General features: G+C 39.0%; 1 protein-coding gene across 1 annotated transcript in view; it reads right to left on the reverse strand.

Annotated features, from left to right (window-relative positions):
• Window positions 1-24868, reverse strand: part of LOC128854170 (opsin-3-like) — an 88461-nt gene that overhangs the window by 62915 nt on the left and 678 nt on the right. Inside the window, exon 2 of the mRNA XM_054085059.1 lies at window positions 19465-20238. Coding sequence (XP_053941034.1) covers window positions 19465-19801 — 337 coding nt within the window. The 5' untranslated portion in view covers window positions 19802-20238. The remainder of the gene's footprint in view (window positions 1-19464; window positions 20239-24868) is intronic.

Here is a 24868-nt window from a genome sequence, read left to right on the forward strand (position 1 = left end):
TCATATTTTTGCCTATTGCAAGATTATTGCCTAATACAAGAAAGATGCTCGGCTTTTCTTACACTGGCATTTATGACAGACAGCTTTGTGGAGTGGCTCTGAACATAGTTGGCCATGAGTGCAGGATTGCTTGCTTTGAGCCCAAGAAGAGTTTTGTCTTTAACTGGCATAGAATTAATGCTCAGTTATTAAATTAGTACCACGGCAATGTCAATAAAAAATAAATCAAATATTAGCAATGAGACAAACCCACAAAAGTTACCTTTAAATTATAGCAAATTTTTATTCTTCTCTACATAGAAGACTGGAGACTCTTAAATACTCATCTTGTCAGGAGTTATTTCATCATTATTCACCTTTTATTATTGAGTTCCACTGATGTGACACAAACCACATTCTTCTCTGGAGGACAAGAACTGTGATATATGGAATCCCAAACTACAAATGTTCAGGAAAAAAAAAAGAATATTTATCTTTTTCTTTTTCTCACAGTAATGTCTGTGCTATACCCAAACTTTTTAATAGCACTGAAATTAATACCAATGTGCACTGACTTCTAATGCTTTCAAAACAACATGAGGAAAAAAGAAGAAAGCACTGAAGAGGTAGTTCCTAAGAAATATTAAAGCTTAAATAAATTCCATGTGGCTCATGTGGTTAAAATATACTAAACCAGCCTAACTATTTAGAATAAATACTTTGAAACGTGCTTTGAAATTAAGAACCATTAAAAAAAATATTTTTTCCAACAGCGAGATACATTCAATTGAATTGGCCATGAGTAATGAAAACACCTATTATCTATGTGAGGAAGAAACAGAAACAACAGAGGCTATGGCAACACTCCCTCAGTCTACTTAGTGTGATACAGCGCAGTGTACATAAAGTCAAAAGATGTGCTTCGACCCACTATGCCACAACACAGCAGCTCCATCCATCCTTGCTGATGAAGGGCTTTTCACCTTAACACGGAATGTGGAAGTCAAGACTGGACAAAACCAATATAGGATGCACACCAAGAAATAACTCTATTCCAATACTGAGGTGGATTATCAGTTTCAATATTTCTGTTGCTAAGAACATCCTTAGTTTTTTTAATTTTAAAAAATATTTTTTTAAAAATCTCCCTCCTTTATCAGTTTAATACCTGAATCCAGGGAAGATACCACTATCATATGATCAATTATAGCAGATACACAGGCGTAATTTCTTAAACTGAAACAACATAATTTCATAACAGAGGCAAAAACCGGTTTTGTGTTCAGTATTTAGTTTGACACAGTGGAAGTCAAAAACAGAGATCAGGTGTGTAACAGTGAATGAGCTGCCAGCAAAAACCTGATGATTGCCTTGTCCTTACCATGTCTTTCAATAGCACCCACTATGATCATCTCCATCATTTTTCAAGGCACCAAGGTTAGACTAATAGGTCTATTGTTTCCTTAGTCTTCCCTCATGCATTTCCTGTAATCCAGTTTGGATAAATTAGAATAAAGCTTCTCATTTGTTATTGTGCCTCGTATCTTTGTACATCAGAGTTTTATTAATGCTGTATGCATTTAACTGTTGTGGCCTCTGCCAGAAATCCTGAAGTTATCTCCTATTCTATTTCACGCCCTATCTGTTGCAGTCATAGCAATTTGTGAAATTATCAGCTTTAAAATGAAAAGCAATTAAATACTTTAGAATTACAGCTGAGGAAAACACTTGAATGTAATCTCCATAGCCTTAATAACCAGAAAACAAGTTAAAAAAATTAATGTAAGTTATAAAAGAAGAAAATAATTATAATTTTAAAGTTAATCACTATGTTTCATGCTGACATTTCATTCTTATATTGCAGTAACTTTTATGACTCTGTAGACTGCATATATTAAATTCAAATGAGTAATGTTTTCTAAAATTGCAACAAAATTAAGTTCAGGAATTGCAAATATAAATAGCATTTGCCTCCAAGAAACATTTCGGGCCCCAAGCTGGCAACTAGCCAAATAACTCCACAGGAGTCAAACACAGTGAGAAATGTGATTTGTTCCCCCATCATTTCAGGCATATACAGGAACAAAGCGAGGTTCTCACTGAGCAGTACAGAAACCACAGCATAAAAATCCACTGCAGATTGCATTACAGGAATAAATAATTATTCAGAAATTAACCATGGAAATAAGTGACTTTGAGACAAGGCGAGTCTGAGGCATAATCCTTTTCTACACAGCAATTTGTGGCGGTGAGTGCAAGAAATTCAATTTCACATCATAAACCAGGACAGACATTCATTTACAGGACTATCATCTGAGACATTATTTATTATTTACTTTCATTTAAAGGCCTGTATTTTTATTCCTGGTAGCACAGCACAGAGTATGGTGTGAAGGACACAGCAGATCACTATGCTTTGTTCCTGTGAGTCCCAACTAAGAGCATCATGTTTTTGTATTAGTTTTTGGTGTTTTAGTCTGTTCACTGATGTAATATTGGAAATGGGATGCAGCTTGCCAGTGGTCTGTAGGTTATGAAAAACTGAGAATGTCACAGATTCAGCCAACACTAGGCAAATGTTTTGACCAATAACTTATGCATATGTTCCCTCTTAAAGTTCCTGGAGGTCATTATTCTGCATCAGGAACAGAGTGCCGGAACATCATGGTTGCATGATATAATGTATATCCTGCACCGTATTCTGGTTATCAAGGATCAAGAGCAATGAGAAGAAGCCACAGGTAATCTTAGGCAGACTGAGCTTAAAGGAAAGCAATAGCACCTTCTTCAGCAAGACTTTAATGGAGCATAACTAAATCCAAGCGCTTACAAAAGGCCAAGATAATTTTATTGCACCCCATCTCCACACAGGTTGATTTTACCCACTTATAGACATTCTCTCATGGCTTTTATTTACTCACACTCTCACACTAACAAACCCACAAGCACAAAAGTCTGTGCTCAGGAGGTCGGTCTGGGATGTCTTTTGTGTGACAAGAAGAACAAGAGACTCTAGCTATTAGTTCATCAAACCTCTTGCGTATGAGAACCTCTCTGGCAACAAACTGGGTTTTGGATAGAGCTTGGATACACTTGAGGAGTCCACTGTCATAATGAAGTGATCTGCTGCTTATGAATCCTGCCCATATGAACCTTGGTATTTATATAGCGAAGCTGCTGCTCCCTGTTTGCACTTCCTCGTTTGGCAAGTAAATCTGCCTGAAACATACCTCCATGGGCACTGCCGTGAGTATTATGGAAAAAATGGCAGGTGGGACTTGCTGTACCCTTGGATGCCATGCTCCTGTCAGTAGGATGCAGGATCCTGTGCCAATGATTTGTTGTGCTCTGCTTGTATCAGCACACAGTTCTTCAGGCTTGCCCAAACCAACATGTGCTCTGTTTTCCTGCTGGGAACAGCATTCTTAATTACCTGCACAGGCTGTTCTCCCCCTTATTCTATGGTTTCTTCAAGTGTTTACCCTGTTTCCCTTCACACATTGTCTGTACTGACCTCAATAATTCTACAGCAAGTCCCTGCTCTTCCAGGTGCCACTGCAGCCCACAGCCAGGCCAAATCCAGCTGCTGGGACTGAGCCAAGGTAAGAATCAGCTGCGAGGCAGGTGCAAGACAAAGAACTAGCGTCCATCTGGCTGTGCTGCTGCTGCTGAGACTCAAGTCATAGAATCATAGAATCACCAGGTTGGAAAGGACCCACCGGACCATCGAGTCCAACCATTCCTAACACTTCCTTAACCCATGCCCCTAAGCACTTCATCAACCCGTTCCTTAAACACCTCCAGGGAAGGTGACTCGACCACCTCCCTCGGCAGCCTGTGCCAGTGCCCAATGACTCTTTCCATGAAAATTTTTTTTCTGATATCCAGCCTGAACTTCCCCTGGCAGAGCTTCAGGCCATTTCCCCTTGTCCTGTCCCCTGTCACTTGGGAGAAGAGTCCAGCTCCCTTCTCTCCACAACCTCCTTTCAGGTAGTTGTAGAGAGTAATAAGGTCTCCCCTCAGCCTCCTCTTCTCCAGGCTAAACAACCCCAGCTCTCTCAGCCGCTCCTCATAAGACTTGTTCTCCAGCCCCCTCACCTCAACATCCTCAACAGCCTCAACATCCTTCTTGTGGTGAGGGGCCCAGAACTGAACACAGTACTCAAGGTGCGGTCTCACCAGTGCCGAGTATAGAGGGAGAATAACCTCCCTGGACCTGCTGTTCACGCTGTTTCTGATACAAGCCAAGATGCCATTGGCCTTCTTGGCCACCTGGGCACACTGCTGGCTCATGTTCAGTCGGCTGTCAACCATCACCCCCAGGTCCTTCTCTTCCGTGCAGCTTTCGAAGTCATTACAAAGCCAGCTGAGTACCCCTCGGCATGCATCGGACCATCCGTCAGCCACGTACAAAATGCAGTGGGGAAATCAAGGGAATATAAAGTGCTGTGTTTCCCACATGCTGTCTACAAGCCCTGTGCTAACCACAGTGGGACCTGTCAGCAGCAGAAGTTAACCAATGCAAACTCTCACCACTGACACTTATATATGTTGCTAAAGGAAGGGAAAAAGGTGATGTTTCATATATTTACGAGACTCCATACATACATGTGTGTGAATGTAATACCTTTTCCTATCAGACAGGTTTAAAATAATATCCTGGTAAGGACATCATACATCTGGAAGTCGAAGAGGCACATCAGCTGGCAGCTGGTGGTCTGGGACTCGCCAGAAGTTATCCCTTGCACCTCTCCTTTGGAAGCCAGGGCACCAGGCAGCAATGAACAGTGAACTTTGAGAGCCAGCAAGCAAGAAAGAGCACAGTGCTGTAAGGAGACTTGCAGCAATGGAAATAGTGTGCTCTGGTCTCCACTTAGAAACGCTGTGTTGGTAAATACCGGACATGAGCAGCAAGTAGGTTTCTCAGAAATGTTGTGTGTCCTAACAGAGCTACATTCCTGTGCCGCTAGTCCCCCAGGTTTCAGCTGCTAAATCTGCTGCTCTGTTAGCTGGAGAATATGCTAAAATGCTCTGTAGTACTATGAGACAGAGGTAAGAAATAAAAGGAAGAAAAAGTTTTGTGACTAAATGCACATTACATTGGGAATCTTTGAGAGTACTGTGCTGAAGTATTCCTCTGCTCTTTCTTCGGGCTGACATCTTTCACTGTGTGTGCCCAAGGACTTAGAGGTAAACACAGAGCAACAGCAATAAGAAACAGTCCTCTTCAAATGAAGGCTCATACTAACTCAATTTCAGGGTTTGAAGTTTAATTCAACATTGTGCTACCAAATGGTGTTACATAAATGTATTATTGAGTTATACAAAACTAATTTGATCAATGACTCAGTGCCGTTTCAAGGGAAATAATTCTCCTGAATTTAAATGAGAGCATTTCTATTAGTTCTCTACAGAAATAAAACCCTCCGCACATGGAAATGAAACATAAACAATTTAAGTAACTTAAAAGACATGACCTTTTCAACATATTTGCACTTATATATCTCCTTAGAAGCCTTTCTAAAAACAGATCCTAGTATCATCCCTCAAGGACTGTGCATGCAATACAATTTGTAAGTCTACTATTCACAAGAGAGGTTTGGAAGGGGCAAGCAACAAGCTCTCTTTCTGGTGGTATCTTAATCTCCAGGCAAAATTTCATCCACTCTGCACCAAAGTACCTTACCTAACACCTGCCACAGAACTGCAGACTTTAGGAGAGTTCACACAGAGCAAGCCATTGTGTCTCATCGGCTTTGCTTCCATCTCTTACATACTACCTAACATTAATACTAATAAGCAAAACTATGAGGCTCTGCTTACCTTAAAGATCAAAGCATTTCTTCCACAAAAAGACAGTAATTTCCACTACAGCACTCGCTGCCACCAGCGACTTCCTTGGAGGTAACGAAGTATGAATATCAGAATAATAAAAGAAGACAGTTTCAAAAGCTGACTCAACGGGCAGAAGTTGGGAGAGCACTTGTTGACCTGATTGGTGACCTCCACATATTCTATGTACTTTTACAAAAAAATCAGAAACTAATGAGGCACTGAATCAAGAAGAAAGAAGGACCAGAACTTGTTAATTGTTTAAAAAATAAGAAGTGTTCTGGTTTGCTTTTTATCTCTGAGTCTTTTTACTCAGAGATACTCTTACACTCCTACAATCAAGATAGGGAAAAACCTCTGTCATATACGATACAAACACTTCGGACCCCAAGCTGGCACCTAGACAAATAACTCCACAGGAGTCAAGCACAGTGAGAAATGCGATTTGTTCCCCCATCATTTCAGGCATACACGGGAACAAAGCTGAGGTTCTCACTGAGCAGTACAGAAACCACAGCATAAAAATCCACTGCAGATTGCATTACAGGAATAAATAATTATTCAGAAATTAACCATGGAAATAAGTGACTTTGAGACAAGGCGAGTCTGCGGCATAACCTTTTCTACACAGCAATTTGTTGCAGTGAGTAGAGTGCAAGAAATTCAATTTCAAGTCCAGCACAGGCGTCCATTTATAAGACTATCATCTGAGACATTATTTATTATTTACTTTTATTTAAAGATCTGTACATTTCTTCCCGGTAGCACAGCACAGAGTATGGCTCTAGGTGAAAGACACAGCAGATCACTGTTCTATTCCTATGAGTCTCAACTACAAGTGTCACACTTTTGTATTAGTTTTTGCTGGCTTATGCTGCTTCCTGTGATGTAATAACTGGAAAAAAGAACTGAGAATTCCACAGATTCAGCCTATATTGGGTAAATGTTTTGAGTAGTAGCTGAAGGGCAGCCCATAATGACACAAACTAAGCTAAACTAACAAGAACACAATTAAGTTACTTAACAACTTCCAAAGCCTCTGGTGCTAGTGGAAAAGTAATATAGCATGAAATGACCAAGTCTGAGAGAAACAAGTGAGAGATTCTGAATACGGAATTTCACAAAATCGTTCTTATCAGTGGTTTGGAGTTTGGTTTTTTTCCATATTTTGAGGTGAAAGCACAAATAAGTATTCAGAAGAGATGCAAACAGATGTGGAGAGTGGCAGACATATATAGCTGCTGGTCATTTCTCGCTAGCCCTCAGGATACTATCCACCTATCCACTTTTTCATTTTCCCTCCTAAACTAAGAGATACATATTTTACGGGCCAAAATCCATCATCTGCCAACAGATTTTGGCAGACAAGCCCAAACATTTACAGAGTCAAATGGAAAGCCTGCTGAACCTCAAAGACTTTCCAGAGTTAAGATGAATAGTCTCCAAGTGAACACTGGCCCTGGTGGACAACCAACCAGTACCAGCCTGACCTACTTGAATTTTACACCTCAGTATCTACACTTCAGTGAATAAACAAACAACAATAACTTGTGTTACGATATAGTAAAATCATATGACTAGTAAATATTCATATAATAAACACAGAATAGACAGTCACAGGAAACAAATAGTCCTGCATTTGGTGACTCTAATTTTACTTGAATGCTTCCGTGTTTTAGTGATCAGATCACCATTTACTTTTGATTTTTAAGGGATTAAAAGCACTTCTACTGGTTTGAAATTGAGAAAATCATTGCTACACATTAGCAGTGACAACCAGTTTTTAAATGCACGCAGTCTAGACTTTCAAAATGCAAGCTACTACAAATATCAACAATTCACATTGCATAGAAGTAAATATACCAGTTGCTAGTTATCTAATGCCTGTAATTATTTGTTTTCTTTTGCTTAGATGACTTGTAGTTGTGAGTCCATTAGAGCAGGCAATCATTCTTTTCCCTAAAGAATTCTTTTCCTACTTAACTCTAATGGGAGTCAGAGTTTACCTCTTCGCTTGAAAGAAATAACTGCAAAATCACTATTGCATTCAAGCCTGCTGGGACAAATTTGACAGCAACCATTAACAGTCCTGTTCAGTAAACCTTTCCTGCTCTATTGTCAACAGTCATTTGTCTATTTTCTCCTCTGTATGACACACCCTTCCTTTTGTGTTTGGTGATATCTCCAGTACAGACAGCATGTATTACTTTCACCTGTAAAGAATTATTGTTTTAGTCTTTCTTTCCCCTCTTCCTGAATTTTAAAATGTGTATACATTGTGCTGTAAGGGTGATCTTAATTCTTAGCTGCATCTTGTGACTTAATTTGCATTACTTGGAGTGCTACGCTTTTCTGCTACGTTATTAATATGCCTATCCATTAACAAACCAACAACTACTGCTAGTGGCATGAATATAGCAAAGAATTCCCTTTTGCATTTCAATGATACCATCACAGTACAATAACCTCTGAATATTAATTTCAGTCTCACTTTCCGTCTGTTATGCAGGACACCTTTGCATTCCAGAAAGCAGGCTAAAACTTGCAAAATCAGCCTACTAAATCGGCTTCCTCTATATAAATGTATTTATCCATTAGCGAGTCAGAATAAGAAATAATGTCAACACTAGATGGAGCTCCTGTACAGCAACAGCTCAGGAGAAGTCTTAAGGGCTTGTGTGCCTGTGGAAAGCAGGGGTGGACGTACAGTGTTGGTGTAGCAGAAAGATAGTCTCAGAGTGGTGAGGTACACGGCAGCATTCCCATGTCCATGCCCGCATTGTCCTGGAGAACCTCCCATCTCCTTCCACGACTGCTCCTGGGACCTTCCTGCATGCTGAGCATCCACATGGAGGCATCATGTAGCAGTTAGTCCCAGGGTTTGGCAACATATGGGATACAGCACCAAATAAGCTATGAGGTGAAATTAAAATGTATTGTCATGTACCACTCAGGGAGCCAAGCTTCCATGATAGCACACCTCACCTACTTCCCTTCTATGAACCTCTACTTTTTGACTGAACACAACTGCTCATTTTTAACAAATTATTTTATAATCTGCTTTTGTCAGCAGTTTCCATTCCTAGAGACAGAACATATTACAAATATTTATTCTTCTGAGCCAAGTTTCTGTCATAAGGTCTAGTGGTCAAACTGTCTTTTATAATAACTAGCTATTAACTGGTCAGTAACTAGTCATATATGGTAATATGAATGTAGTATCAAAATATATAGACCAGTACCTCTACACTGCCCCTGGCCCAAGAGTTTCTTGTGTAGTTTTACAACCCAGCAACATCACGTGCTATGGGAGGAAGATGAAAGACTGGAGAAGGCTGCTCCCATTTCTGTCCAAGATGACTTTTCTGGCTGAAGGATGTTCAGTGAGAAGTGGTATTCTTCATTCTTTAACCCATCAGAAGGGCCTCAGAAGAGGAGATCTTTTGCTACATCCATTAAGAAATGGTTTGTAACTGATGCAGACAGAAATCCTTCACAATAGTTTTCATCCAACCATTCAGTCTGATCGGCATCACTGGATAGATTGGAAGAAATTGCACAATTGCACTAGAGAATAAACCAGTGGGTGTATAAGGAGGTATGACATACTGGGACAAGCCAGAATGGCTAGACTGGAGGAAAACCATGCCTTACTAATTCATCAGTGTTCCTTGGCAGTACCATGCAGACAAGGGGAATATATTCGATAGACTACTTGGATTTCTAAACAGCTTTGACTACCCCAAAGGCTCCTAAGGATAGTAGGATGCCTTGCAGTAACAGAGAAATTCATGTAGATAAATAATTGATTAGAGGCAGGAAATAAAGAACAGGAGAAAAGAACTTGTTTTCTCAGTGAAAACTGTGGCCAGCAAAGTCCCCTACGGATCTGTGCTAGGCCCTGGTTTATTCATCCGATTAATAAATGATCTGGAAAAGATGATAAAGAGTGAAGTTTGCTGATTATACCATGCTGAATAACTCTAAATCAACAAAAGCTGACTGCAAAGAACTGCAGAACTACCACATGAAACCAAGTCACCAAGCAGATGAAATGCAATACTGAGGTAAACTGTCATATGTGGAGAAAAAGTCCAAGCTTTAAATACACAGTGATTGTTTCCGATTGACTTAACAATATGAAAAGAGAGTTATGCTAGATAGCTTTATGCAAACCACTTCCACTAAGCAGTGCTCAGCAGCGTTTAGAAAAGCAAACATCAGGGATTATTAGAAAACAGAGAAAAGAAGCAAAACTGTGAAAAGGTCCGTAGGGGAAGATTATTTAGTGTTTCTCATAATACAAGAAGGGTTTTTTCAAATTAAATCATCAGGCTGCAGACTCTGAATTACCAAACAGAAGGTACTTTTCTTTGCATACTGCACATTTAATAAGTGAATTCCTTGACATATTTTATTGTGCATACCAAAATTTTGCAGGGTTCCTGAGAGCAAGCAGCCTCAAACATAAATCCACGGAGACCTATTAGTCTTCAAAGTACTACCTTCAGGGAAGAAGTGCCTACACAACAAATCACAGGCTGCTGGGACTGTGTACTGGGAAAATGTCATTGCATGCTGAAAGCTATCCTAACTTTAAGTAAGTTTCATATTCTAAAGGATAGCTAGGCAACACATTTTTGAATGGCAAACAGTATGTATACACACAGCCCTTTGCAAGGCACAACTAGTATTTAGTTATTGAAATCATAAGAAGAAACAATTAGAGCACAGTAGGAGTCCATTAACTGCTTGTATCTACTACTAATCTTTCTCTCCAAAGGTCTGAATACCCCAAGCCCAGAAAAGATATTAACACCTGTAAAACCCCTACTCATTCTCCTCCTCAAATTCCTTGTTAAATAACCCTTGATACACTGACCAATAGAGAAAAACTGTTATATGGAGGAAACCAGATGGTGGTATGTCTACTGCTGTTATCACAATATTAAGCTATGGCTTTTTGTCTTGCCTCATAGCCTGCTTTCTACACATTAGAAAAGCCCATTTAAATCCTGACTGGCATATTTATCTGGAAGCCTTTCATCCTTCTCCTCTGATGCAGCCCTTGCCAAAGATATTAAATAGAAATATACTTTCAGTTTTAAGAAATACACATAGTAAAACAATCCTCAACATACACAGCTGTTGCTGGACCTTGGCACTCTTACACTGCCACACGCCCTTTCTCTGAAAACTGAGCAGACCAAAGACATCATAAAATTTGGCAGTTTGGATAAATCAAGGCAAACTGCTAGGATTTGTTACTAAGACTTGCATGGAGAAGAGCTGCCTTGTGCACGGTATTCAGTGTACAGAACATATACATAATACATACCTACATACCATGGACACACTCCACCTGTTCATTAAGCAGCACAATTTGTAACTCCTCATCGCTACAGTATTACTTCCTACTCTAGAACAGTTTATATTTAACATTTGCCAAATTCACACCAAGGTGGATGGTTCTGCCACATGAACCGCCATGTGATGCTCGCACTGCCACCAGCGGTGGAGGGGAAATAATGACGCTCCTATTGTGTGCTCTAAAATTTTCATAAGGATAAGTTAAAAGGGATTATCTATGTTTTTGTAAAATTCATACCATTTCTTATCTCAAAGTAAATCTTGCCAGATGTCGGTTTGCTATTTCAGTACCATCTCAGAGGTCGGTACTACACTCAGGCAACACTTAGGATATCTAGCAACAAGGTCACATATGTGAATTAACTAATGATTTTGAATCTTAGAAATTGTTAGAGTGCTAATGTAAGCAAAGTTTTACACTGCTGATTAACTTTAAAAAAAGATCAAATTATTCCTTATGAAGTATTTTCACAATCAAGTCTGCTTTTTCTTCCCTTTTTTTTTCTGATTTCGTCCTGAACAGATTTTTATTGTTCTAGGTCTCTACAAAAATAATTCAGCATAAACCAGCTTCCATCTATTGACTAACCTGAAGCCTGATTGCTTTGATCCCTACTCCCCATAGTTAATTGTTATTTCTGCTCTGAATTGCATTAGTGAAACCAAGAGAAACAATAGAACAGAAGAAAAAATAGAAACAGAAATTAAAACTGAAAAACAATACTAGAAACTTTGCACACAATGAACATCTGCCTCTAATAAAACACTGCGAGATACATGTAAAGATTTAGAGCTTACCCAGTGAGTTACTATAGTGTTCTGTATTGTGGTGGCTATACTTTCATAAGGAACAGTAGAAATTTGTACCTGGTCATAGGATGAGACTGCATTTTTAACAGACTGGCATTTCATAGAATCATAGAATCACCAGGTTGGAAAGGACCCACTGGATCATCAAGTCCAACCATTCCTAACACTCCCTTAAACCATGTCCCTAAGCACTTCATCCACCTGTTCCTTAAACACCTCCAGGGAAGGCGGCTCGACCACCTCCCTGGGCAGCCATTTGTGAAATGCGTTTAAGAAACCAGAAACAGGAAAAGTTATGTAATTAAGCCATGTTTTAAAAAGAATCGTTGGCTGACTACCCACAGCAATTGAGCCTGATGCTGATAGCTGGCATGAGAAACCTTGAGCCAAAGCACATAAAGTCTGCCACTGTTCTAGCACAGTAGTTTTAAAGATGGTGCCCAGGTGACTTTGATAAGAGGCATTACCATCTGGATCACCAAGAGATGACAGGGGAGTCAGGTACCCCCAGGGAACCTGAGCCTTCACTCTCGTATGGGATGAATGCTTGCTTATCCACCTCTGCTGCTTCACACTGGGCAAAGCGTGCCCCACGGAGAGGGATGAGTAACCAGGTCCCAAATCACTGAGGAGTCAAAGCACAGGGACACTTCATGGAAAAGTAATGGTGGGACATCAAGGGGAGAAAGTGGCTATCTGGAGTGGTGCTCCCCTGCATTTGATGTCTGCAGATATCAAATGTTCAATCTGCCTGTATCAGTTGTGGGAAAATTTATAGCAACCAGATGTCATTTTGACTTAATATTGAAAAAAAACCCAAACCCACAAACCCTCCAGTAACAGCAGGCATTTGCATTATTTAAGTACTGAATCATGTTAGCTGTGCAATCAACAGAAGAAAGATATTCTGCAAATCAATACAGGCAGTAGTTTATTAACTTATTAGGGATTTACTGAATCTCTAGTTTCAGAAACTGTTTCTCAGCCAGTGTTAATACCTAGAAAAACACAAATGCAATCAGGATAGCTCCAGCTTTCAAATAAACTTGTTTTTCCGTGTCAGCACACTCTGTTAACAAACTACTGCAAAATATTTTCTCATCTTAACAGACATTTCTAATAAAAAAGTGGCAAACACACTAACAGAAACACACACCCCCCCAAAAAAAACCACCCCAATCTGTAGTAATTACTTTAAGTGTGAAGTATTGGCCATAGCTGGAAAAAAATGGAATTTATAGTTTTTACCTATTGCTGTGTCATTTTTCTGAACTATGCCAATGGTCCTGTAACCCTTCTTATCAGTGAAAAGCCTGTAAGTATTCATTTGATTACTAGACTGGAAGATGTAGCATTCTGTTTAAATGCTTCCTAAAAAATAATGGACATAGAAAACTAATGTCACTAGTTAAGAAAAATCCAATAGGTATATAACTTGGATTTAAATAGCCACATATAATATCCTTTTTCTAGTATACCTCTGGGACTACAAAGGAAGTCTAAAAGTTTTCAAAACAATTATTGAACTCTGTTCAGCTGTGTCAGCACACAGACGATCTTAAGAGTTACTAGAGATTATTAAACACATTATTAATGAATATGATTTAATAGCCTTTCAGAAGCTATGTCCATTGCTCTCTAACATTTTTTTTAAATTGAATATTGCTTATTTACTGGGTTTTAGTTTATTTCATTTTACTGAGGGACCAGAAAGCCAGCTATATTTTTGTAACATATTTCTTCATATGTGTGTGGCCTGACTACCAGCACAGCTGGGTTTGCATTTTTCCTAAAGTAATAAAAAGCTGACATCAGCTGGGTTAATGCCATGGCCCAGGATTAGGGAAAAGGGCTTGCAAATGCAAATGATTAAACTTAACTCTGACAGAAATGCTGTTCCATCATCTCAAACACAGCTTACAGCCGTGACCTTTTAAACTCAATTCACTGTCAGGATAGTGTCTGATGTGGTCTTTTCCTTTTTGCTCCTATTCCAAGTCTCTATGTAAAGTTACGTTATTTGTGTACTTCTCTGCACAAAGTTCCTAGTGTTCCGCAACACATGGCCATAACATAGAGCAATGTCCCAGACCCAAAAGTATGCAACTGTACAGTAAGCATGGCTGCTCAATAAGGAAGCATCAAACATCACCAGAAATCTGTAGTCACTGTCACATCCACAGAAACAGACTTTGGGCATGGGTAGAACATTTTTTCACATGGACAACTGACAACTATGCACAAAAAATCCAAAGAAGGTATTGCTTTCCTTACAGAATTCTTCTGTCCTCCTGTCCCTCTTTTCAGGAAAACATACACAAGGTGCTATCCACCTTCTGCTGTTGGTATCTCTGCATGATTTTTGTTGTTTTCTTTTATCTAGGCACTAGGAAAATAGTCTAGATTATGATATAGCAAAACACAGCAGAAAACATTAAGGTATGTAGCCAAGGAAACATATTATGACCCAAGCTGCCTCCCTGCTTCGTGCACTTAAACTGGACACAAAAGCCCAATACCTGTTCTCTACAAATTGTCTCTAGAGAGAGTAGACAGCATTTTCTCTACATGATGAATGTGGGTTCTCAAGCTCTGAAAGAGAACTTAAGCACCTCATGGTGGAAACACAACAGATGTCTTCCAAATACTCACTCTTGGACAACTATTCTAAGGGATTGCAACATTTTACAGTGTGTAGTTCCTATAGGAACTAGAAATAAAACAACAAATAAACCAAACATCCAAGAAAAGGACACTGAAGTGGAGAGGGAATTGTAAACAGAAGTAAGAAAATGACAGAAAAACAAAGGGAGCAATGAACCCCTTGTTTGTGAGGGTCATCTCCTTACTTCAGAAAGGTAAAGAGGAAACATTACCCCTGAGCTTGAGCTCTTTTTATAGCTGATGGTGATAAAGGGGCACTTGTAGGGAACAGCTCATATCGCCCTGAAGAGAACATCTCAAATACGTCAGACAACTTGCATGCTGCCAGTACAAATTTGTTTTTTTATTGATTATTGAAGAAGCCTGGGGGATTGGAAAATGTCCGGTTTTAATCAGATGATACCCATCTGTCTCTCAGCATTTCATTTTTCCATATAAATGTGACCCTCAGAAGTGTATTTTATAATATACCACTACTTCATTGATTAATTATTAAATAAGAAGAATAGCAGACTAACTGCACTTTCCCTAGAGAAGCGATGCCAAAAGGAATTCAGATTACATATCTCCTGAATAAGTAATTTTGTGTCTCTGTTTACTATACAATCTAACACATATTGACTGCTTGAAATTAAGTGGAAATATCCAGGGCAAACCATCAGTAGTAACACTGTTATAAAAATCAGTAAAGACCTCTAGGTAATGACAATATTCCTCCTTTTTTAGATAAGGGATCTCTAAGCATCTTGTCATATCAGTTAGCTAGACCCTTTTTTTTCCCTCCTCTCTGAATCAGCTGAGTATTTTTGATAGCTAGGAAAGCTTGCATGGGTGATTTTGACTACAGGCATAACAGAGTTCACACACTTCAAATAGAGAACATTTTGGGTGCCTAATGCATAAGTATGTTTTCTTAAGCATCACTGATTGGGTTTGCTTGCTATCAGCTTTATATATATTATATATACTATTTATCAGAAATATCACTTTCAATGTATTCCAATTCCACTGGAAAAGGAGATATCCGTGTTCAGTGGGCAGTTGAGGAGCTGATAAGAGTGCTTTTGCAGTAAGAGGTGAGTACTTGAGGGCTCAGAAAGCTTCAGGCTTCAGCTCTTGCAGGATCAAGCCAAGGGAGATTACCGTCTTCACTCCTAGAACTAAATGTATCTTCTCACAGAAGAGCCATTCATTTCAACTCACATCTCAACAGCATGTCGTAAGCAGAACATTTCCAGGATGTTCAGTCTGTGCTCTAAATTTAAGTACCTTAGTTTGATGCAGTGAGTCTAAGCCACAGCATATAACACCAAGGTAAAAATTAAGAAGAAAATTATTTGTTTAAAGCCACAAGGCAGCTGAACTTTAAAACACAGCCATAAGCAGCTACATTTCTCATTCAGTGTGTTCCCAGCAGCTTACAGGGGAATAAATCAATACCTGCTTCACTGTGACTGAAAAGACTATCTACCCGCATAGCTGAGTACTATGGGGTTGCTAAAATGATTAGTTTTAAAGTCCTCATTTAGATAGGAACTTGGTTTATCAGAAGATATAAGACACATATACATGCCTTACTTCAGTTAGAACATTGTTATCTCCTAGTTTAAGAAGTAGCTCTCTCCTAGCTTAAGAACATAGCTCTCTCCTGAGCCCTGGACAAAGGCAGGACCCTGTACAGGAAGACGTGACCTCGAATCACATAGTTCTCACATGGTACAGACAGCTCTGAGTTCTCTTGAACACTGACGTTCACCTACAAAACACTGATCGAACTCATTTTTTTAAAATGAAATATTGGAATCAACCTCTTAGGCAAACTGCTAGGTATTTTAATTACCATTGAGGCTGAGGAAGAGAAAACAACCATCAGACACCTGAAAACACAAGCTAAGAGTTCAACAGTCACAAAAACATCCTTGTAAGTGACGTGCCTTGAAACTTTTCCAGCATTAGAATCTAGTGTTGGATTTCCTGAGCCAGAGAAAGCTTCATCTTTCCCACATGTATTAATCTATTTAATATTTAATCCTGATGCGGCAAGGAGGCATAAAGTAGCAATTCTGAAAATGAACTCCAGAAGCCATCCAAGCCCAAATTCTGCCTATCCTACATATTTGGGAAGTCTACATTAGTGCAAGTATTTTGGGAAAAGATTAAACATTTCTGAAGTTTTCACCTTCCCAGAGATTTGAAGTATTTAGTGGGGCACTGGAGAGATTCTGCTTGAGATGGTCAAAGCTGCATGACATACTTCATCTTAGGACGGCATATCACTGTGTCTATAAATAGTCTCTATGTGAGTGTGTTACTAAATAATGTATTTTTCCTAAATTAAAATCTAATGCTTAATCATTTAATGATATATTTAACAGTTCTTATTTCAGCTTGTCTGCAAAGTTTACTCAGAGTTCAACTGGGAAAAAGTGTCTTACCACTGTGTTCCTTTCCATGTTTGCTCAAAGGTATCACCGTGAGCCTGTCAAACCATGGCTAAGTGGTGGGTAATGGGAGCAAACTTGCAAATCCATCCACTTCCCCAACTCAGCAACATGTGCAGTTTCCACTACAGTGACCCAGTTGACAGAGCTGCAAACATGTACAAGCACCAAGGCAAAATTGTTTATGATGGGAACAGTCCATGCTGTTCCTCCTCTAGCTCAATCCCTTATGCTCCCCTGGATCAAGACCCAACAGCCCTTATGTTGCTATAGCAAGTCTCATGATATTTAATGTACTTCTTAAAATCCCCTTTACATGCTTATTGATCAGCATCTGCACTTCCCATTAGCTTCTAAATCTTCTACTTTCTGTGCATGGTTTGAAATCACAAAGCAGAGGCATGGAAACAAGCAAGTGAACAAACCAAGCACCTACACTTTTTAGTCTTTTCCATTGTGCCCATGGGGAGCCCCTGAAGATGGTTTTTTGGGTCATGGTTTTGAAGTGCCTGGGGTAGACAATGGATTGCCCAGTAAAGAACTTAGCAGCTCAATTCCACAGCAAAAATACTTCAGTGTAAATTGCACTGTAGATTTTACTGGGTGGAGAGTCAGATTTGCATTCCAAGGCAACAGTTACTTGATTTTAAAAAAGATAAGACACTGAGTAAAAAAAAAAAAAATAAGTGTGGTCTTTGTATTTACAAGCCTTGTTTTTACATTTGAAACAAATCTCAGCTTCCTGCTTTCACGGACTCAGGATTCATCCAGGCCACAGACCTGGGGGATAATGCCTTCAGTCTCAATTTGGTTTTAAACAGGAAGAAGGAGGCTAATCCCTTAAACACACAACTTGTTTCCCCTCCCTTCAAATGTTACTCTCCCATTGCACCCCTAAATAATAAAGGAAAGGCTAAAGCAAAGGATGGAGAAAAAATCTTTTCATCTCTGAAAAGCCTAGTTCCTGAAATACTGTATCTCATAAAAATCACAAATACAGAAAAACGCAGAAGGGAGAAGATGTGCTCCTCTGCACAGACCAAACCAAAAACACCCTGGCAAAACAAGCCAAGCCATTATTGATAATGGGGTCTATTTTTGGATGGCTCAAGTCAGTGCTTTTATTTTATACAACACTGCTAACCTCTGAGAGCTCACTTTGGGCAAAGCAGCAGTTTCTCAGGGGAAGCTGCCAGGCTCAGATAGCTGTCATTAGTGGAGCACACATTCGAGGACACATTCGAGGGAAGGGAAGTACTGGAAATAGCAAGAGTTTATAATTCAGGTAGAGAACAGGGGTTTGGATCCACAGCCCGACTCTACATCAAGAGCTGCGGGAATGCCTGCATGAGACTCGCTGCATCTCCTGGGTGGGAGAAGAGCCAGAGATGTGCTTGGTCCTATCCCAATGGCCTGGAAGCACCAAACCAAGGACATACACCAAGAGGGAGCTGTGCCAGGTCCCCCAGTCTGGGTGAAGGAAGGATCGCGTCTAGATGTGCACCCATTGGCCAGTTTATGCTTTCATAGACCTTTCTATGAACTTAGGAATAAATACAGAACGGGTCAGTGCTTGGTGATGTAATTCTTAAAGAGAGGGGCCACCTTGAAGAGATGGTTGCTGCCCTCTGACTGCTTTTTCCTTTCTCTTTTTTTAATAATGAAAAAAATACATTTAATAATTTTAATAATTTAAATAATTTTTTAAAAATCTGTTAAAAAATTTAAATCTAGCAGTGCAAAAGCTGGTTGCAGGAAAAGTTTCACGTAGACAGGAGAAGAGCACTGAACACTGTTTTATTTTTCTATTCCTATGACTTAATTTGCTATTGAATCTGCAGGCATGTAATTTTAAAATAAAGATTTTGCTTTAGGGGAGAACTGAAAGCATCCAATGATGACAGTAGGCTTTATCTGGGACGTGAGGGTATTCATATTATAGATTGATAGATAATTACTAATGGTAAATGGAGTACTTTGAGGAGGCTTTATTCATGACAGAAGCACCACTGAGGGGCCTGTAGCCCAGCACTGGCACAGTTTTTCTTGTGCACTATGTGCATTCATACCTTTAATCAAACTCCTTCTAGTAGCTTGCCTCTTTCTAGATGCCACTTTTAGCTCTTAAAAATAAGTAATTTTTAAAAAATGTGATACATTAGGAAATACTTGTCAGATCTGTGCTACTCTTTCATAGAAAAAGCCTTTTCTTAAAATGTTTTAAATCATGCATTTCCCTTGTGTTTGATCATAAGGCAATCATGCATCCTTCTGTTTACCCCAGAGCACCAGTCACCTAACTTATTGAGTTGCTCCATGAACCAGTGTTGAAAAGATGAGGATAAAATAATTATCATTGAGCACCTACCAAAGCAGGAATTGACAAAGCCATACCACCTACAACCATGCTCTCCTCCAATCCATTTGCCATGGATGTTAGAAGCAAAACTGAGGGTAGTGCCTGAGATGCACACTAACATGTCGCTGATACTAATGTTCAGGAGGAGCATGTTGACTGGGTTACGCAGCATTTTAAACTTGCAGAAGAGGATGAGGACAATCAAGTTATTGAAGAAACCAAAAACCAAGATAAATCCAAGAAAAACAGCCACTGCTGTGTGTCCATTTCGTGACAGTGCAGCCCTTGGCTCAAGAGTATCTGTAGGTGCATTAAAGCTTAGGTTGTATGTCCAAGTGTGGTTCATTTTGGACTTTCACACAGATAGATAAGAGCAAAGACACTAGGCGCCCTGTGCTGAAGTTCTCCAGGAGCTTCCCAGAAGCATCCCTCCATTATAGTTCAAATCATTTCAAGATTCTTGCAATCTTCACTCAGCTGAGATACCTCTTGGTGTGAAATACTGTATTGCAGCACAAGAGTGTTTCCCTGCACTGTGCCTTTCCAGTGGTCAGCTCTGCAGCTAGAGAGGGTACATCTCCAGGGCTACACACCCAAATGAACAATCACCACAAATTCATCTTTTTTTAATTAAATCCAGAATTATGTTAGATGGTCTTTTTTGAGGCTCAGAATGGAAGGTATCTTAAAAAGGCGCTTCAGCATGGTTTCTTTCTTCAGAGCTTCTTCAGCCCTTCTATCAATGGGCAGCTACCATTGTTTCCTCTGACAGTGGGTGTCCTTCTGAAAACAGAGAAAAAAACAAATGGTAAAAACAAAGCAACTTTTTCCACACCAAGACCAAAACAGGTTCATTCTTTTATAACAGTTCCTCTCTTTTTGAACTGCAACAAATACTTCTTAGTATTTTCAGTTTTCTCTTTGATGTTCGGCAGAAAAATTAGTTTGTCGACATTTCCTTGGTTGTTCTAAACAGTTTTCCCCTGGCTCACAGTTTAGCGTGGAGAATGTAAATTGCACCTTCCTAGCAAAGTTCATGAGCTTAGGAGATGCATGGTAAGACGTATCTTCTGCAACAGCTTCCCGGAGGAATAGTATCGTCCTCTACATTCAGCCAAACTACACCAAGAAAAAACTCAGTCTTGGCTAGACCTTAAGTAAAATTATTCAAATTTTAGGAGAAGGAGAAAATATTTCTTTAGCCAGAAAGAATAATTTCAAGTGCAGTCCCTGAAGGCCTCATGCGCTTACAAAGGTTAGCAGATCTGTGGTATCAATTTCACTTCTCCCATTTCTACCAGTGGACAGATGTTCTCCTTAATTATTTATAAAGCAGCCAAACCCCCAAAGCCTCACATCTCTCTCCCACCACAGATGTGATTTTGTATGCCCAGACACAGTGACTACACTGTGTGTGTGCCTGTTGTGAAGCAATAGCAGAGTGCTTAGTGTGGATGCGTAACTGCTTAGCCAGCCTTCTGCACGGTTGCAGACAAATTCTATACACGCATTTTCATAGAAACAGAGATGTATATGCATATATGTATGTATGTAGGAATTTCCATTCCTTAGTGCAAAATGCATGATACCCAGAGCTTGCTGAACTTAAAAGTATGAAAATGTTTCTTTCAGGAGTCATGTATTCCCGGAACGATTACGCACATTTCAAAATGGAGCATTTTCTGTATTACTCATGACCACTGCTTTTTTGGAAATTGTCTTGTAGGAAAAGATGAGTTAATCAACTAGAAAAATGAGACTTAAGAATCTACTGAAGACAAAGAGGTTGTTCGGTTTTTTTGTTTTCTATCCTTGTGTCACAGTAAGCATTTATACTAAGTATTTCTTCCTACTACTTCCTTACTTTCACAAACTCACTGTGATAAATATGTCTCATTATTGCAGTGATTTTGAACTCTAATGTATACAGTGTGTCTTTACTTTGTCCTCCAGCGAGTAAATTACATACACTTTGAAGACCTACTACTGTTCGGTCATTAACAATCTGAAAGGCTGATGCTTTCTGCTTTTTTCCTCCCATTTAGGAGGTACACGGTAATTTATATTGTTAAGGGTCTCTGGCAGCATATCTAAGAGAAAGAACATTTTAAATTCTCCTTCTGTCACATAAAAAAATAAATTATCCCCTGTCCAATTCTGGTTGCAGATTATAGAAGGCAACTAATCAGGATCAATGGTCAATATACTTTAAATTGTGATTAAAATTACTTTAAATTAATGTAATTAAACTTACTCGCAATTGTGTTTAAAGGAACAATTAAACTTCAGGGGAACAAACCATGTATCAAAGAGCAACTGATTAAAAGATATGATGCTGATTGTTTCTCAGCCACTAGTTCTCTGGCTGAAAAGCTGCACTTTTTTCCTATGAAAAAAAAGCATAGTGGCATTATACTGAATGAGAGCTTCACAAGGAAGAATTTACAGAGAAGTGAGACTGTACAGTGAAATAAACTCAATAAGCAATCATTGGCTGATTTTTTAATAATTCTGATTATACCCTAGCTTCTACCAAACTAATCTATACTTTTTCCATCACTTTGAAGAAAGTTTGTCTAGTTTTTTTGCACGTGATTGTTTGTCGAGGAATGCAAATAAAGTCAGTTCTATCTGCTCTCTCCTTCTGTAAAGCATAGTGCAGAATTTAGATTCAAAATGCAAAGAGTCTTAAGTCTGATTTACATGCAGATTAATTTCAGTTACAGACGTAAGTTTTTTTCCAAGCTGAACTGGGAACAGATTATATAGGTAACACCTATATCTGTAGCAAAGATTACACTATATCATCATAAATGTTTCTATGTGGGAATGAACATCACCAAAATAATCATAGGCAAAGGGTATGAACAATCCCAGACTATTATTCTTGTTAAAGCATCACAGCCTGGGTATTAGACAAAACCAAATGTTATAACCCCCTTAGTAAATACGACTAACTTCATATACATATCTCTATTAAGCCCCAAATATAAATGATAAAATATAGATCTGTGTATAGATACAGTAACATACATCCTGCATTCCTAAAGCCATATTAAGTGTTCGTATTGACAGTGCTTGTAAAAGCACATTTACTTGCTGAGTGGGATTCAGCTGACTAAAATTTAGCAGTCTGACACCAGATGTGCCAGCACAGTCCAGCACCCAGGTCCACTGGAAGCAACATATCTGGCTTCAGTGGGATGAATTCTGTGCTGGTGCATTGCGGAAGGATGCCTTAATACCCAGGCAAGAGGTGCAAGCCCTGGGAATTCAATGTAGGATACAGTTTTTAAATTTAATGTGCACGCTTTGAAGGTCAATCCATGCAGCTGCATGAGAGGGAACGATGACAAAGAGGACGCATTAAGGTTTTCTTAAAAAAGTTTGGGGTGAACGTAAGAGACAGGGGTCTGCAGGTGAAAACATCTGAAGATGTGGGCCGTACAGGAATAAGTCTTTAATTAGTAGCTCATGTATAAAGTGCTAAGTGTAGTTCATACTTTAGATGAAGTACAAGCCAAATTCAGATTTCAGTACAATTTCTAAATGCTCATGCAGATCCCTGGAAAGAACTGGTCTAATTCTTACTTAATTTAGCATTTTACTCAATAATACACATTACTGCTGAAAAACACCTATGATGGGTGATGGGCTTGTGTGCTCAAAGGTTCACTTGACTATTTTCTTCTCCAGACAGACAGTTTGGTTTAATAAAGGTTACTTTGCAGCTCTGACAATTCTATTTTACAGGTGACTCTATGCTTGTCGGGTCTCCACGATCTAGTAGAACAACCTGAACCCTCCTAATTTCTAGCAACCTCAGGAGCATGCAGAACCAAGTATAAAATTCTGCCAATTCTACTTCTCAAAAAAGTCAAGAAAAACCCAATGAAACGTACAATTGCATTCAAAACAAATAAATGAGCATCCAGTTTATCTCCTTGAATTTGTTTGAGTTTATGTGGAATGGAAAACATACTCAAAGTGATCCAAAACATATGGACAGGTAAAAGAGGTCAAAAGTTCATTTAACATCACCACTTGTTAAATGCTTCATCTGTTAACCAGTTCTGACAGTAGTAATCTAAAGACACAACAAAACAGACACCCGTCAGTGCCTGCACTTTTCTCCAAAGCAGTCTGATGGAAAATAAAGATTTCAAAATATGTTACAGCAGCTTCTGGGGAAACAGGCATTAATACCTGGAGTATAAGGCTTCTTTCTGCACTTGCCACCATGCGTTAGTTCAAGCAGTATCCTACACCAGTGAAGCTGTTTTTTCTTTCTGACTTTGCCCTAAAATAAGCACTACCTTATTGAACATATTAGCTTTAAGTATTTAGGATTGTTTTGGTTTTTTCTAAGAAGAACTTGTTCATTGTTTCTAATTGTCAGATTCTTTACCAACTTCCCTTAGAAACATACCAAAGATGATGCTTAATTCACTTTCAACACCTGATGAAATTGCATAAAATAAAATCAAACTTCAAAATCACATTGCCAAAAAACTTACACAATTTCCTTAGATTTTATTTATATTATTCCCTTGTGATATAAGAGAGGAGCTATAAAGAATAGCTTTTTACATATCCACACAGCCTTAATCAATCTTTTGTTCAGTTCATATTAAAATAATTTTAAAATAGTGATTTTACTTCATTTACAAACTTGGCTTTCTACTGAAAAGTTAAAATCTTAAACAAAATCACAACCTTTCAAAGACAATTCCAGATGAAATCGTATGAAGGAGGAATCAACCCTCTGACCTGATGCCAAAATTACATTAGGAATACTATATTTTGAAATTTTTATACACTAAACCTTGCTTTCCAGATGAGAAACTAAATTATTTTTAACAGAAACCTTCCACAAACAGAGGAATCACCTGAAAGAATTCTTTCAAACACCATTCAGAGATGGGTGCCTGCGTGGGACTTCACACACTGAAGCAAAATTCCTGTCTGCTATGAGTTATTCTTTGCACGCACTGAATCACACGGTGAGATGTCAAGAGACACAGAGTTTCGTCTTTAGAAGTGATCTAGAAGACAGAGAGGAGGCTCTATGATCCAGATGTTACGCAACCTCTCAGCTCCCAAAACCTTCTGCTGGTGGGAGAACCTATGGCACGCAGACTTACAGACTTTCTTTCAGGAATTCCCATTCAAGAAAAAGACAGACACAGAAATGAAAACAGCGTTAAGTGCAGAATGCACGCTATGAGGTCCACTATGTTTCGAAAGCCATGCTATTTACTCGAAGGAAAACTTTAACAGTGTGGTAAAACAGCACAAGAAAACCTTGAATTATTGCTTCTGAAATAAAAGTTATTTTTATTTTAAAAGTTAAGGCAACCCCTCCTACATGCAAAGAGGAATTCCTTGCACAGAACTGTAGATGCTAACAGTG

Source organism: Cuculus canorus, chromosome 1 (genome assembly GCF_017976375.1).
Source record: "Cuculus canorus isolate bCucCan1 chromosome 1, bCucCan1.pri, whole genome shotgun sequence".
In the NCBI taxonomy this organism is placed as follows: Eukaryota; Metazoa; Chordata; class Aves; order Cuculiformes; family Cuculidae; genus Cuculus; species Cuculus canorus.